At 34.4% G+C, this 13,097-nt stretch overlaps 1 protein-coding gene across 5 annotated transcripts in view; it reads left to right on the forward strand.

Annotated features, from left to right (window-relative positions):
* The window catches only part of VRK2 (VRK serine/threonine kinase 2), an 81,855-nt gene that overhangs the window by 50,094 nt on the left and 18,664 nt on the right, over window positions 1–13,097 (forward strand). For 4 of the 5 annotated variants that reach the window (XM_090281327.1, XM_090281326.1, XM_090281324.1 and 1 more), the window contains exons 9-11: window positions 6,076–6,196; window positions 8,455–8,513; window positions 12,189–12,370. In XM_090281327.1, coding sequence (XP_090137453.1) covers window positions 6,076–6,196; window positions 8,455–8,513; window positions 12,189–12,370 — 362 coding nt within the window. The remainder of the gene's footprint in view (window positions 1–6,075; window positions 6,197–8,454; window positions 8,514–12,188; window positions 12,371–13,097) is intronic. The other variant, XM_090281325.1, reaches the window with a different exon arrangement.

Consider the following 13,097-nt stretch of genomic DNA (forward strand, 5'->3'; position numbering starts at 1 on the left):
ACGTAAGTATGTACATAAACATGTGCACACATAGCTGCATGTGTGTGTGTGTGCGCTAAAGTTTTAATATGCAGTTTTAGTCTGGAATATAAAGGGTTTTATATCCTCAAATATTTGGATTCATTCCTAATATTTTGCATTTAATTTTCTAAAATAAAACATTTCACTTTAGGATTTTATTAGAAATGAAATAATTATTTAGCCATCTCTAGGAACCAGAATAAACAGGGCCATAAATCCTGTAGGTTAATTCAGAAGGTCAGATTCATAAATATTTATGTGTTTGCTTTCAGTACAGCCACTATGTAGTTTAATCTTAGAAAAATCTTTTCTATACCAGTCCAACTAAGAGATCAAATAAGTACTTAGAAAAATAATGTAAAGGAAAACCTAAAGAACGAAACAACTTATCACCCGGAGATGAAACCTCAGGTTGTCAAAGCATTTGTTCTGTGTCAGGTATATCTGTGTCTCCTTAGGCCCAGGGAAATATTCAGACTTCAGTGTAGAAGTGGTTTATGAATTAGCCATTTAACAGAAACTATTAACCTGATCAGACTCTCTGGTCTCTGCACTTTTTATTGTGGTTATTCATAAACCTAACTCTCATATTTCTGTGGATTAGTTGGGTTTTTATAATGGAGATTGTTATAAGGTACCAATCAGCAGTTTCACCTAATCATTTTCTAGTTCAGCTTTATGTAAAAGCAGGGTTACTTGTATTATTACAAACCAAAGAGATATATAGAGATGGATGACTAAATTGACAGGTAAATGGATAACTATTTCAGGAACTATCATACATCTATATACCTGTATGTTTTGTTTTTTTTTTTAAATTGCAGTTACTCTTTTAAACTTAATTCTCTTATATAACCCAAAGGTATTTTCTGAGTGGCTGAAGTGTTTCACTTAGTATAAATTTAGGGTAATTATATTGGGCTTATCTCTTCTATTATTAGTTTTTTATTCTAACATGTATAAACATTGACATATTTTGGACTCGTTGCCTAGTAATTAAAGAGAATTATATCTGTGTCAAATATACTATTTTAAAATTTGTTACATTCTTAGTAATGTTAAAAAAGCGATATTTGGATCAATGTGTGGTATGGATTTTTGTAGATTTTTCTACTCACTGAGGCATGCAGTCAATACCTAATTTCTCTAGAGATATACTGCATTTAACATATTGAGCTTTTTTTAAATACTTCAGACCTGTGCATTGAGTGTATAATACCTGTTTTAATTTGACATCATTGATGACCATAAAATATGATGTCTAAATTGCATTTTAAATGTCTGTTTATTTATGTAACGTGTTCAGTATCAAGGAAAGATATATTACTTCCTTTTTTATTTTTGCCAGTTGCTATCATATACAAAATCCAAGTCTTCTGCTATTTCTTGCATGGTTGCATTTCACTCTAATTCTGCACTCCAACTTACAAAATATATGTGAAATAAACTGAGAATATATTTTCATGTTACCAAACTTGGGGAAGTGACATGGTTTACACAAGATTTATCTTCTTAAACAATGATTCAAAAAAGGAACTCATTTGCAATTAGAAGATGTCAAGGAAAAACCATCAAGTTATTGATATGCTCTGTTGGATCTATTACTAATCAGAAAAAAATACTGTTGATTTCTATTGTTAGGTAAATCTGACTTCTGTAAATAGTCTTCGGTTGACGTATTTGTAAACAATAATGAAGATACGATTTCTTCTCTATGGCTTAACCCAATTTTCACATTTAGACGTGACTTTTAAAGTCACGACACAGGCTGAACTATTCGGTTGGGTTAAGAATACACATGGGACAAATGTGTATCCTTTGCTCTGTTGAATAACTTTTCTAAGCCTTCATTCACTGTAGTGTTTCATAAAAAGAAAAGAACAATTAAGGCTTAGAATTAAAAGGAACAGAAAAAATAAGGGAGACCTGGGTTTAATATTTTATTTGCAATGTCACACATTGCATTCTCTTTTTCTAATACCCTTTTTGAAATTACAAAGATTTGTTGCCACCATAACATTTTCCAGCGTGTTACACATCTGAATTTACAAAATACTGACTACCATAGGTTAGTAGTCAGGAAAATAAAACTGAAGTTTAAATTTGTTTTGCATGTAGTCCCCCTTCACTTGGTCAGGTGAGCATCTTATTCAGATATGTTCCGCTTTCTTATTGTGATTTCTGAGCATATAAACTAGTATTTGGGGCATTTAAACCCTGTCTGCTTGAGGCAGGAGTTTTCAAGTTCCCTTTATTATTACCTACCAAACTTGTTTTTCTTCACACTTCATAATATTACTCTATATAACAAATAAAACTAAACAGAAAATACTTTAGGCAAATAATCAGATCCATTTTGGGATTAACGCTTGCACTTTCCTTTTGCTCCCAATTTCTTTCATTCCATTTGATGAATGGGGCCCAGATGATTTCACTCCAATTTGTTTTTAGAATACGGACCAGTTCTCCAAGGTAGCTCCTCTGTTGTTCTTATACCAGCTTGGGAGGACTATTTAACACTTTGAGAATTAATGGTTTAACTAGACTCTCTTCTTCATCACAATGAAGTACTTTAAAAGAAATAGTATCTTGAAAGGATAGTTGCATAAAAATTTTTGTTAGTGCTACAGCTTAGACCTCAGGATCTGCTGCTTACTTATTCCTTACCAAAAGAACTATCTTTGAAACAGTGTATCTTTTGGTATTTTAAATTAAAATGCCTACTTCAAATAATTCCCTAATTGTAGAAGTAGTATATGTAATGCTTCAATGTTGTTAAAACTAATGATGGAGGCAAAGTAATTATTAGATTGAGTGTGGGCTTTTGATTTGAAAGATGGATTTCAATGAATTTGTGCTGTGTGATAATGAGGAAGTTATTTAACATCTCTGAGCATCTATTTTCTTATTTGTCAACAGGGCTAATAATACTTACCTTATATTGTTTGAATGATTAAATGAAAGAATATAAAAGTAGTTAAGAGTGTCTGGCACAATAGCAGCTCTGTAAATCACATCAATTGTTTTTATTTTAATGATGAATTTCAGTGTCAACTGTTTCTGTAATTTGCTGTCTAGTGAAATAGAACTCAAGTTCCCACCTGTACTTTTTTTTTCAATTGTTATTACTCTTAACAAAACTTTATAATTTAGGATTGTTTAGCAATCGAGAACACCACAGGTTTTCCACAAAAAGTCATTTACATTGCTCCATATTAATAAGCTAACTAAAAGTTAGATGCTAAATTATATTTGGAAACTAACAAGAGAGTGTAGAAGAAAAATAAGAATGACTAAATTTTTGCTGCATTCCAATAGCACTGTAAATAATATTTTGACTTTTTAGGACGTCTAATAGAAATGTACCATTAATGATTTTAGTACTATTGACTGTAACTGAAGAGCCCTGTGTGTTACAGTCAGGTGATTGTGGGAGCGGGAGATGGGTGGGGTGGAAGAGGGTATGGGGGGATAAATGGTGATGGAAAAAAATACAGTAAAATAAAGAATAAATAAATAAATGAAAAAATAAATACAAATTATACAGAAACAAAAGAATCCATAATATATTTCAGCTTCCAGATTGAAAAAAAATTTTATACTTAGATATGAATGGTCCTCTTCATCTATAATTGATTCTTGTTTTTCTTTTTACTTTCAGCATTTTCTTTCTTTTGAAATACAGGGAAATGCTAGAATAATTAGTAAATATCAAAATACTCACTTCCTAGATTCAATAATTATTATTTTGTAATGCAATTTATACTTTGATGTATTTGAAAGTCAGTTAAAGATAAAGGATCATTTATTGCATTATTTACATACATATTGACATCTAGGGTATTTTTAATTAACAGATATTAAAATTACTCTTCTGCATACAGTAGATGAAAAGAAGACATAATTGTTGGTAGAACCTTAGCATTTGACTTCACTAAAAACGCATCAGACTTTGCAAGTTTTTTTTCAGGACGGAATTCCAGGCAGCTTATGTACTGAGAAACACTTTTAACACACCTCTCTCTTTAACAGTGGGAAAGAACTACAGGATGCTTTTTAAACATTACATGTATTTCTATAGAACTTAATGGAAACAGTGGTAAAACTCTTGCCTAACCATAGTCATTAATGTATCTATACAGTAAAAGAAAATAAGTAAAAAGTTGAAAATGTGATGATGTATTTTAATTCGGTAAGACCAAACCATAATAGTGAAGGAAAGTTAACTCTTGAAGGGCTATTCAAATGAAGATCAGTTTATGAAATATTGACTTCAGAAATCTAAATGACTTGTCATTACTGCAGCTTCATATCAATTAATCCCTCACTTGGAGTGTGGGAGGAAGTGACTGGGAAGGTTCATTCCATTTTAATTCTTGATTGTTTTTCCTCAGATAGCCTCTTGTGTGTAGTCTGTGTCATCCGAACAGGTGCCTGAATATAATTTTTTGAAAATTAGAGGATGTGAATTTTTCTAAGTGGTGGTAATCAGGAATTGCCATAGAGAAAAAGGGACTTGTGAGCAATCTGTACAAACGGAACCATTCCATTATTAATGGGAGATTTATTACTGAAGAAATCACTACCAAACAGTGTGCTAGAGATTGTGTTTTTATTTTCATATGAGAGCCAGCACTTGCATTAGGACATTGTTGAAGCTTGTGCAGAAAGTAAATGGCCCCCATGGGATTGTAGCATTCTGCTAGACTGAAGGGTCTTTAATAATCCAATACTTTAATAGCAGTTAAGATGGAGTATGTGTAAGAGCTAATCTTGTCTTCTGCTTTTATAATAACTTATGTGTGCTGACCAAAGTGGTTGTGGCATGCTAGGAGCATTGTTCTTGAATAACTTTTTAAAATAAAAACTAAGTTTACTGAGCGATTTTTTTTTTTTTTGGAGTTTATTTAATGAAACATAATAAAATAGGATACCAAGTTTAACAGCCACAGATGACACTTAGGAGATTGTATAACCCTGGACAGATAAGCATTCAAATAATGGTAGAAATGTAAATACCAACCTATTGTTTTATAACAATTGGGAGTGATTATAGAAGTGAGTTTATTCTGTGGGATTTGGTTCATTTTTAAATTATTATTTCAGTAATATTTGTTATATTTGACATGTTCCTTAGATTTCATTGTTCATTTTTTGAAATAAGGCACTTTAAAAAATAAAATAAAATTATGATGGAATTAGTCTATAGCATTTAGTAGTTTGAAATAAGTGGTCTTTGCATTGGCCTAAAAATGTTCTTTCACTGCATTTTATATGAAAAGCCATCTTGTAAATGCTGAAAGCTCTTTGGCTTCACAATATACTTCCCACCACCTCTGCCCACACTCCCATGCACACCATTGCCTCATCTTTATAGTTTCTATTGAGGACGCTTGATCAGAATCTTTGTTTAGTGCTGTTTATATATAAAAATAATATTTGTAAAATTTTAGAAGCATGTGCCCAAAACAGTAGGCATGTTTTATCCTGTACTTCTCGTTAATTAAAAAAATCTTAAGACAGACCTATTTTTTAATACTGCACACTAGATGGCAGTTTTGTCCTGTTCTTCCAACTTTAAGTGCTGCTAGTGCAAGTGGAACAGAAAAGGCCATCAGTGTTTAGTCTGCACTTGCAGGGTCTCTGCATGACCAATGCGGACCCCATGGACTTCCTGGAACATATGTTAGCAATTTAGCTGCAGACATTTATTTCTTTGTTTTACTGCTTGGCTCTTTGAGAAAGTGTTGGTGCCAGGTTATGGGTTGTCTGGATCATGTCAGAGGCCATGGAGATCAAGTTCATGTGACAGGCTAGACTAAGGAAGGATGAAGTTGGAGGAGGTGAGGAAACTGACCCTTTCTTTCAACAGCAACAAGTCACTGCCTGTCTGTGGACTGGAGCCAAACGCCTCGCGCCTAAGTTTTACTCCAGCTGAACAAACAAAACACGTTGCCCACTTGGCTTTTTCATATTTCATCAATAGTAGTTAAATCAGTGATTCTCTGTTCTCAAAACTCCCTCATCTTTCTCTCTTCATGCTTCCTCCTATAGCCCTGTCCAGACGAAGTGACCTTGAAATCCTCGGCTACTGCCTCCTGCGGTGGTTGTGTGGAAAGCTGCCCTGGGAACGGAACCTGCAGGACCCCGTGGCTGTCCAGGCGGCTAAAACAAAGTAACGACTTTCAGATAATCCCCTCATATGCAGCAACAGGTCTGAGGGGATCCATTAAAGGGAGTCGGGATCCCAGAGAAGTTACTGCTTACCCAACACGATAACCAAAGCACATTTCTTGAATTTGAAAAGTATTATTTAAAAAACTGAACAGATTACAGACATAAAATCCATTAAGATAACAACTATGAAATCACATGTACGTGAGTTGTAATACGAACTATAAAGTGAAATAGGTGTTCCTTCACATGGTGTTTTCCAAAGCATAGATTCCAGGTGGTGGTATTTTCACGAAAGAGTATTTTCAAGTTAGCACTGTGTAAGCATATGTACGTAGTCTGAGCTCGGTGTGATTGATGTGAACTGTGCAAAGCAACAATGTGAAATGGGACAAATATGGCCTATAGTTTTCAAGCGAGAGTTACATAGCTCTTTCTTAAGCCTGTGTCTTGAAGGGAGTATATTTTGTTTCTGAAGGAAGAAACAAAACAAAAAAAATTTATATAAGGTGTTTATATGAAAGATAATCTTGCAGCCATCTAAACATTTTTAATATTTCACATTCAATTTTTCTCAGCTGGAATCTGTTAGCATGGAAATTAGGTCAGACCGAGAACAGAGTGTGTTACTATTTTACTATTTTCTCACTGATCAGGCCTAAGAAAACGTCAATTGCATGTAGCACAGAATAACTATTTTTTATATTATATACCAAGATACGCTCAACAGTAGTTATCCACAGATATAATATCACAATTGGAAAAGGCAGCTATGTTTTAAGTAGGGCATGTTACAACAGAAGTTTACAGAAGGGGCAGCTGATCACAGAAAATAATGTTCAGATTCAGTGTGGCACTGGTTCTTAATAGAGGGAAAGCTAGCCTGCAGATGCCGAATAGTACAGACTACATTTGTAAATACTGACATACTGAATATTATATGAAATATTTCTCTACTTGGAATGTAGATCATCCTAGTCCCTCACCCAAAATAAACATATTTCTATAAATCAGTATTAGAACTATCAGTTATTTACTGCAGTGAACAATGTATCCATATTAACCCCCATGTAACTGACATTTTTCAATATATGGGTCAATTCAAAGCACAGCAATAAGTATATATAAATAGTCTTGGTATCTAATTTTCTGCCTCAGTTTACTAAACTGGAATAATGTACTTTATTTCAAAGATTAGCATTTTAATTCTAATGACTATGCATCTTTTTCTCTTAAGACTTCCTAATATGATTTGTTTTTTATCAATATGCATCTATAGATGCATTCATTGTTGATATCTTTACTATGCCTATATGTGTATTCAAATATAATAATAAGGGATCATATAAAATAATAAAATATAGTGCTAATAAATATAATCTCCATTTACATTTTGGGGATCCTTACATATGTTAGTATCTTCATTTTGATTTGATTACTAGCAAAAACCTATATATCAGTAAAGCTAATATATTATGAAATATACAATTAAGGTAAACTGTAGACATTTTCAAACTTCCTATAGTGTATAATACATAATTATAATTTATTCAATTTGCTGAGAAAGCATAACAGTGAATTTCCCATAAGGGCATGCTTACATATTCAACCATGACACCATGTCTCCCTTATGCCCTTTATTTTCTTGACATAGGGTGATATTAGGTCAGTGCACTTATTGCTGCAGTTCTTCCTGCACCTGAGTTTATGAATCAAACATTCATATCAGTAATTTTAGTTGAATATTTATGTATTTGTGGCTGAAACAACCTGAAAGTTGTACTTACTCAGTTTAAAACACTGAAAATTGTTAGAATGGTTTTTGTTTTGTTTTGTTTTTTTGGAGGTTTATTAACCTCTTTTGATAGGATAGCATAAAACACTACCCAATGGTAGGTTCTTGAGGAAAAATATTCTTAAATTCCAGATATAATTTTTGTATGTATTTTTTTCTCATTTTTAAGAAAAAATTATGATAGATGGTGCTGCTTCTCCATTTACATTTTACACACAAGCTTTGAATTAAAGCATTTATTATTTAGTTTTAGGTGACCAACATACAACTGGTCAGTGAGAATTGGGGGGTCTTGCCCACCCCTACTTTGCATCCTAACCCATTCCCTGCGGGTGAGAAAAAGTACTAAAAGTCAAGGTACCGGTGATTCACCAACACAGAATTTGAGTTTTTGTTTTCTAATCAAAACACTGGATCACAGGATCGCAAACAAACTCATTGTGTGTTACTCTGTTTTGTTTTAGTCTGTTGGATGAGCTCCCTGAGTCAGTGCTTAAATGGGCTCCTTCTGGAAGCAGTTGCTGTAAGTCTAATGATAACGTCTGCCTTCTCCCGCGTGCTTTACAGACCACCACGTTTGTCACTCTTGCTTTGTAGGTTTGGTTTAACCCGCCCACACCTGTCCCACAGGGAGGGGAGGAAACTCTCCCGGGTTACACAGAAGGTGCTAGAGCAGAGACTGGTTAGATCCTTTTTGACACTAGAATGCAAGAATGCTGCACAAAAATATTTAGACAACTTTCTGGGCTCTGCCGACTGGGGTTTTTGTTTGTTTGTTTGTTTTGGTTTTGGTTTTAGATATGTATTATGGGAATCATGCCTAGGTTATTAAGTCAGCTTTATCTGGTATTTCTAGAGTTGACTTTCTATCTTTGTTCCTCTGTATATTGTTGAAAAAAGATAAAATTGATCTAAGAAAAGACTACTTTCAATCAGTAATTTAAATAGAAAACAAATCATTAAACGCTGGAAGGCTGTTTAGACCCTGGGTTAGAGCACCAAAATTTTGGATTGGCAAAAGGCATAGGATATTAGGATCTGGAGGTATGTTTCATTAAATGGTTTTCCCTTCCAAGTTAGCGTAGACCATTTTGGGAATTCTTTAATTGGCAGTATTATTAGTAAAAATAATAAGTCAGTTCAGAATTACCTAAGTGCTTGTCATTTTCAATGCATGGTGGGCACACTGAGCACTGAGTTACATTGGCTTATAGAAGAGCCCCCTTTGGCTGTCACGCTTCCTTTTTCTCAGACAGATAAGCAGAGTGAGTCTTGTTCTCTGTTTATATTGGCCAGTCTCAAAGTGAGCTGTTAGCTGACTTATGAAAGGGAATAGGAACACTGACCCTCTAGCTAAGGTCGAATAGTGTCAGTTTCCATCTGAGAGTTGAAAAGAGTTAAATCATCTTAAACTTCTATTTATAGCCCTTCTTTGACAAGAAACCAAAGTTTGCATTTTCACAGGAAACAAGAGGAACCAACCAGATCTGTTCCCCGCCCCCCTTTCCCAAAGACCACCATCGTGCCTCCACACGTCTTGCTGTCCAATTTCTTCTCACAGAGTGGGATGGACAGTGGAATATTCTCATTTGGGGGATGGTGAAAGATGGAAGTTTCATTTTTGTAACTACAATAACTCAGACCAAAGGCCAATATTCCTTTTTGACTAATATTACTGGCATTTTTATCAAGTTATACAGTTTGTCTTTTACTCAAGACAGCAAAAAAGAGAGCTGGGGAGATGTCAGAACTTTTAAAAATTGTATATCTCCTTTACCTTTCCTGTTCCTCTTGCACAAAAGGTAACTGTTCAGTGTCGGGTTAGAAAAGAATGCCCAGATGTCCTGGGTTATACAAGATGAATGCTCGCGGGCCAGTGTATATTCTGTGACACTTCTGTTGTTAGAGCTAGATTAAAAGAAGAGGTGAGTGATACAAGAAATGGTGGGAGGACTGCCCGGTTCCTCTTTGCAGTACAAACCATTCGAGTCTCTAGTATTATTTTATAAAATGCAGACTTCTATTTCTAAAGCACAAAACATTGAACCTTTTATAGTAACTGAAGGTCTCTTAATTAGTCAGTTATGCTTAAGAGAATGGGTATTGTAAGCAGGAAAATCAAACAGATTTACAAAAGGTTTATTACCAAGACATTTTATAAAATAGCCAAGAAGTCTGCAGTGTGCATGCCCAACTCAGTGTAATAATAGTAGCTTTGAAAGTTTCTGTCTCTTGAAAAGATACTTAATATTTCACTAACTTAAAAAGCAGATGGTTCAAGAATATCATAATTGCGTAGTACCCAAAGTATTTGCTTTTATAGCTCTGGAAATGTGCTAGCAAATTTGAAAATATACTTAGTATAATAAGTCTGGATCTTGAAAGGCTAACATTTAAACCAGTACTACATCAGAAGAGTCGAAGCTTCATGTTTTCAATAATAAATGTGAAACAGAGATGGCTTTTTTCTTTCTCTCTCTCCTTCCTCACTGGTACCTTGTCTTTTCTGACCCCAGACCCATAGAGGCTTTGCAGAATAGCTGCTATCAGTTGGTGTGGTGCCAGGAGTCTTCCATTGCCTTCCAATGGTGATTTGTGAAAAGTATTCCCAACATGTTCAGCTCGGTTCTCCATTTGGGATATTTTGGTTAATTGAATTGCAATATATACCAGACTTGGCTTACCAATCTTGAAAGGCCCAAAGAACAACAGAATATTTATATTAAAATAGCAGTGAGTGTAATTTAATATTTTTTCCTTGATCATCGCTTCAGGACACCTGAAAGCATGAGTTATAAGTATGATGAAACCGCAGCACTTGCTTGTTAATAGAGATCTGGTTGAGCGAATGCTAGATAATAGATTTTATTTATATTATACATTAGAAAGGAAAAAGTAGGTTGTTTAATGACAACAGTATCAAAAACAAACAAACACATAAAAAACCCTGGAGCCAAGAGTTCTCATTTTAGTCACATTAGCCTTATGTTCCTAGAAAAATAGCTGTGGACAATATGGTGTATAATGGTCACTCTCTGACTTTCCTAGGGAAAACACAGAAGATGACTATTTCTTTTGGAAATTTTCCTGGTGGGCAGTGGAACCCAGTTTCCCCCATTTGAATGGAGGTAGTAGGCTTGGAGGGGAAGGGCAGGGCCGGGTTAGGAAGTCACTCCTGCCAACCCACCGACCTTCCCAGATTTTCTTACCACAGGATAAAGTAAGATGTACTTGTGTCTGGGTCAGTAATACATTTTTGAAGCAAAGAGGCTTGTAAAGGCTAGTTGGTGAAGAATCTAAACGTCACCATAAAGAAATGAAAACATGCACATTTTTTAAACAGTGTATGGTACTTTCGCTCTTATCTAGATATAAGATCACTTTCATGAAACAAAAATGCAAAAACTGCATTTGTTTTAAGGCTGCTATATTTGTAACTTTTGGGCAGGCACCATTTATGCCTGTATTAAAAGTTTGTAGTTGATACATTTTGTGGGGAGGACGGGGAGTTACTTTATAGTTCTAGGCAGGAGAATACATTAGAGAAAAAATGAAAGGTGCTACTTCTCATCCTTTTGCACTGAGTCAGGAAGACCGTGCCATGGACACACTGAGCTGGCCGGGTGTGGGGGATGGGAGGGAGGCCTGGCGAAGTCTACAGCTCATCATGGCTGAACACATACAATTCAAGGCCATTTCTAAATGAACTGTTATAATCTCAGAACCAAAGCCTTAATTACAATTTGGAATGATTTTTTTCCTTTGAAGTAAGGAGGTTTATAATAAGTAACAGTTGTTTTTAACTGAATTTTTAAAATTTCTACATTAAAAAAAAGGCATGTTTGATCTATTGTATTATTCAGGTAGTTATTAGTAGTTGCACCCCCATAAATCAAAATCACTAACTATGATTTTTAAAATTTGCTTCTTTTGATAAGATTAGTGGATTATAAATATGTCAACAAAGATGTATAAAAAAATTACCAGTTTCTCTCATCTTGTCAAATCTGTATATTTCAATCATTTTTAGATATAATTTAAAAATTGCTTTTCATTGAATGGTTCATTCTTAATTTATTCAGGATATGTGTGTGTGTGTGTGTAAGTGTAAGAGAAAAACAAGATTTGGGGTATCCTGGGGTATTGACATCCCTTGCCAATTATGAATGACATGTAAAAAAACTTTAATACTTCACAGGTGAGATAGCCCAGTATTTGGTCTGTGCTCATAATTTAGCCTATGATGAAAAGCCAAACTATCAAATGCTCAAGAAAATTTTGAACCCAGGTGGAATACCTTTAGAACCATTGGAATTTTCCACTAAAGGAGAGAGTGTAAGAGCACGTACTCCAAACGCTCACCAAGTAAGTAACCACAAAGTAAGTAACAGTCTCTTATGTGTACCTTCTGTGAAGCGTTCTACCAAATGAGGTTGTTTTAGGGTTCAAGTGAGTTTGACAACCCAGTTTCTTGATTATATTTAATTCTTTTTCCCCTAATTCAGCTCCAAGAGTTTTATTAAAAGTTCTCTTGATTTTGACATATTGTTTCTTACAGAAAAAAAGAGTAGGTTCTGCGTTATATTGTGTACGTTTAAAGGAACGAAGCTGTCACTGATGTCAGAGAGAGATGACTAGGTTAGGGCTAACCTGACTTTATCCATAAAAACTTTCTTGCTGCTTTTCTTTAGATTTTGTTTATTTCCCTTTTTTTGCATACAAATTTGGCCATGATTTGGTGGTAACAATAATATTCTTAGATTTCAGCAGATTATTTGTATGTGCTGATATTTAAATATATAAGCAATTTTTTAAAGTTGCTTTTAAAAAGTTACAACTCCTCCTTTACTCTGTCTTCCAAATGATACCCTTACACCAACTTAAAAAAAAAAATATTAGAACTTGAAAAAAGAATTATACTTGAATCAATACACAAGAATTAGGACAAAACATTTTTAAGAGGATGGGGGAACCCCAATACTGCTATCAGCAGCATTACTGGACAGGCGACTAAATGTCCATTTCCTCCTTGACACTATCCACATGCAAAAAAAAAAAAAGTGGGGCGGTTTCTTTCCCCTCACGCGTGTATAATGAGGTAGAGTCA

Source organism: Furipterus horrens, unplaced genomic scaffold (genome assembly GCF_987537825.1).
Source record: "Furipterus horrens unplaced genomic scaffold, mFurHor1.1.pri manual_scaffold_6, whole genome shotgun sequence".
Classification (NCBI taxonomy): domain Eukaryota; kingdom Metazoa; phylum Chordata; class Mammalia; order Chiroptera; family Furipteridae; genus Furipterus; species Furipterus horrens.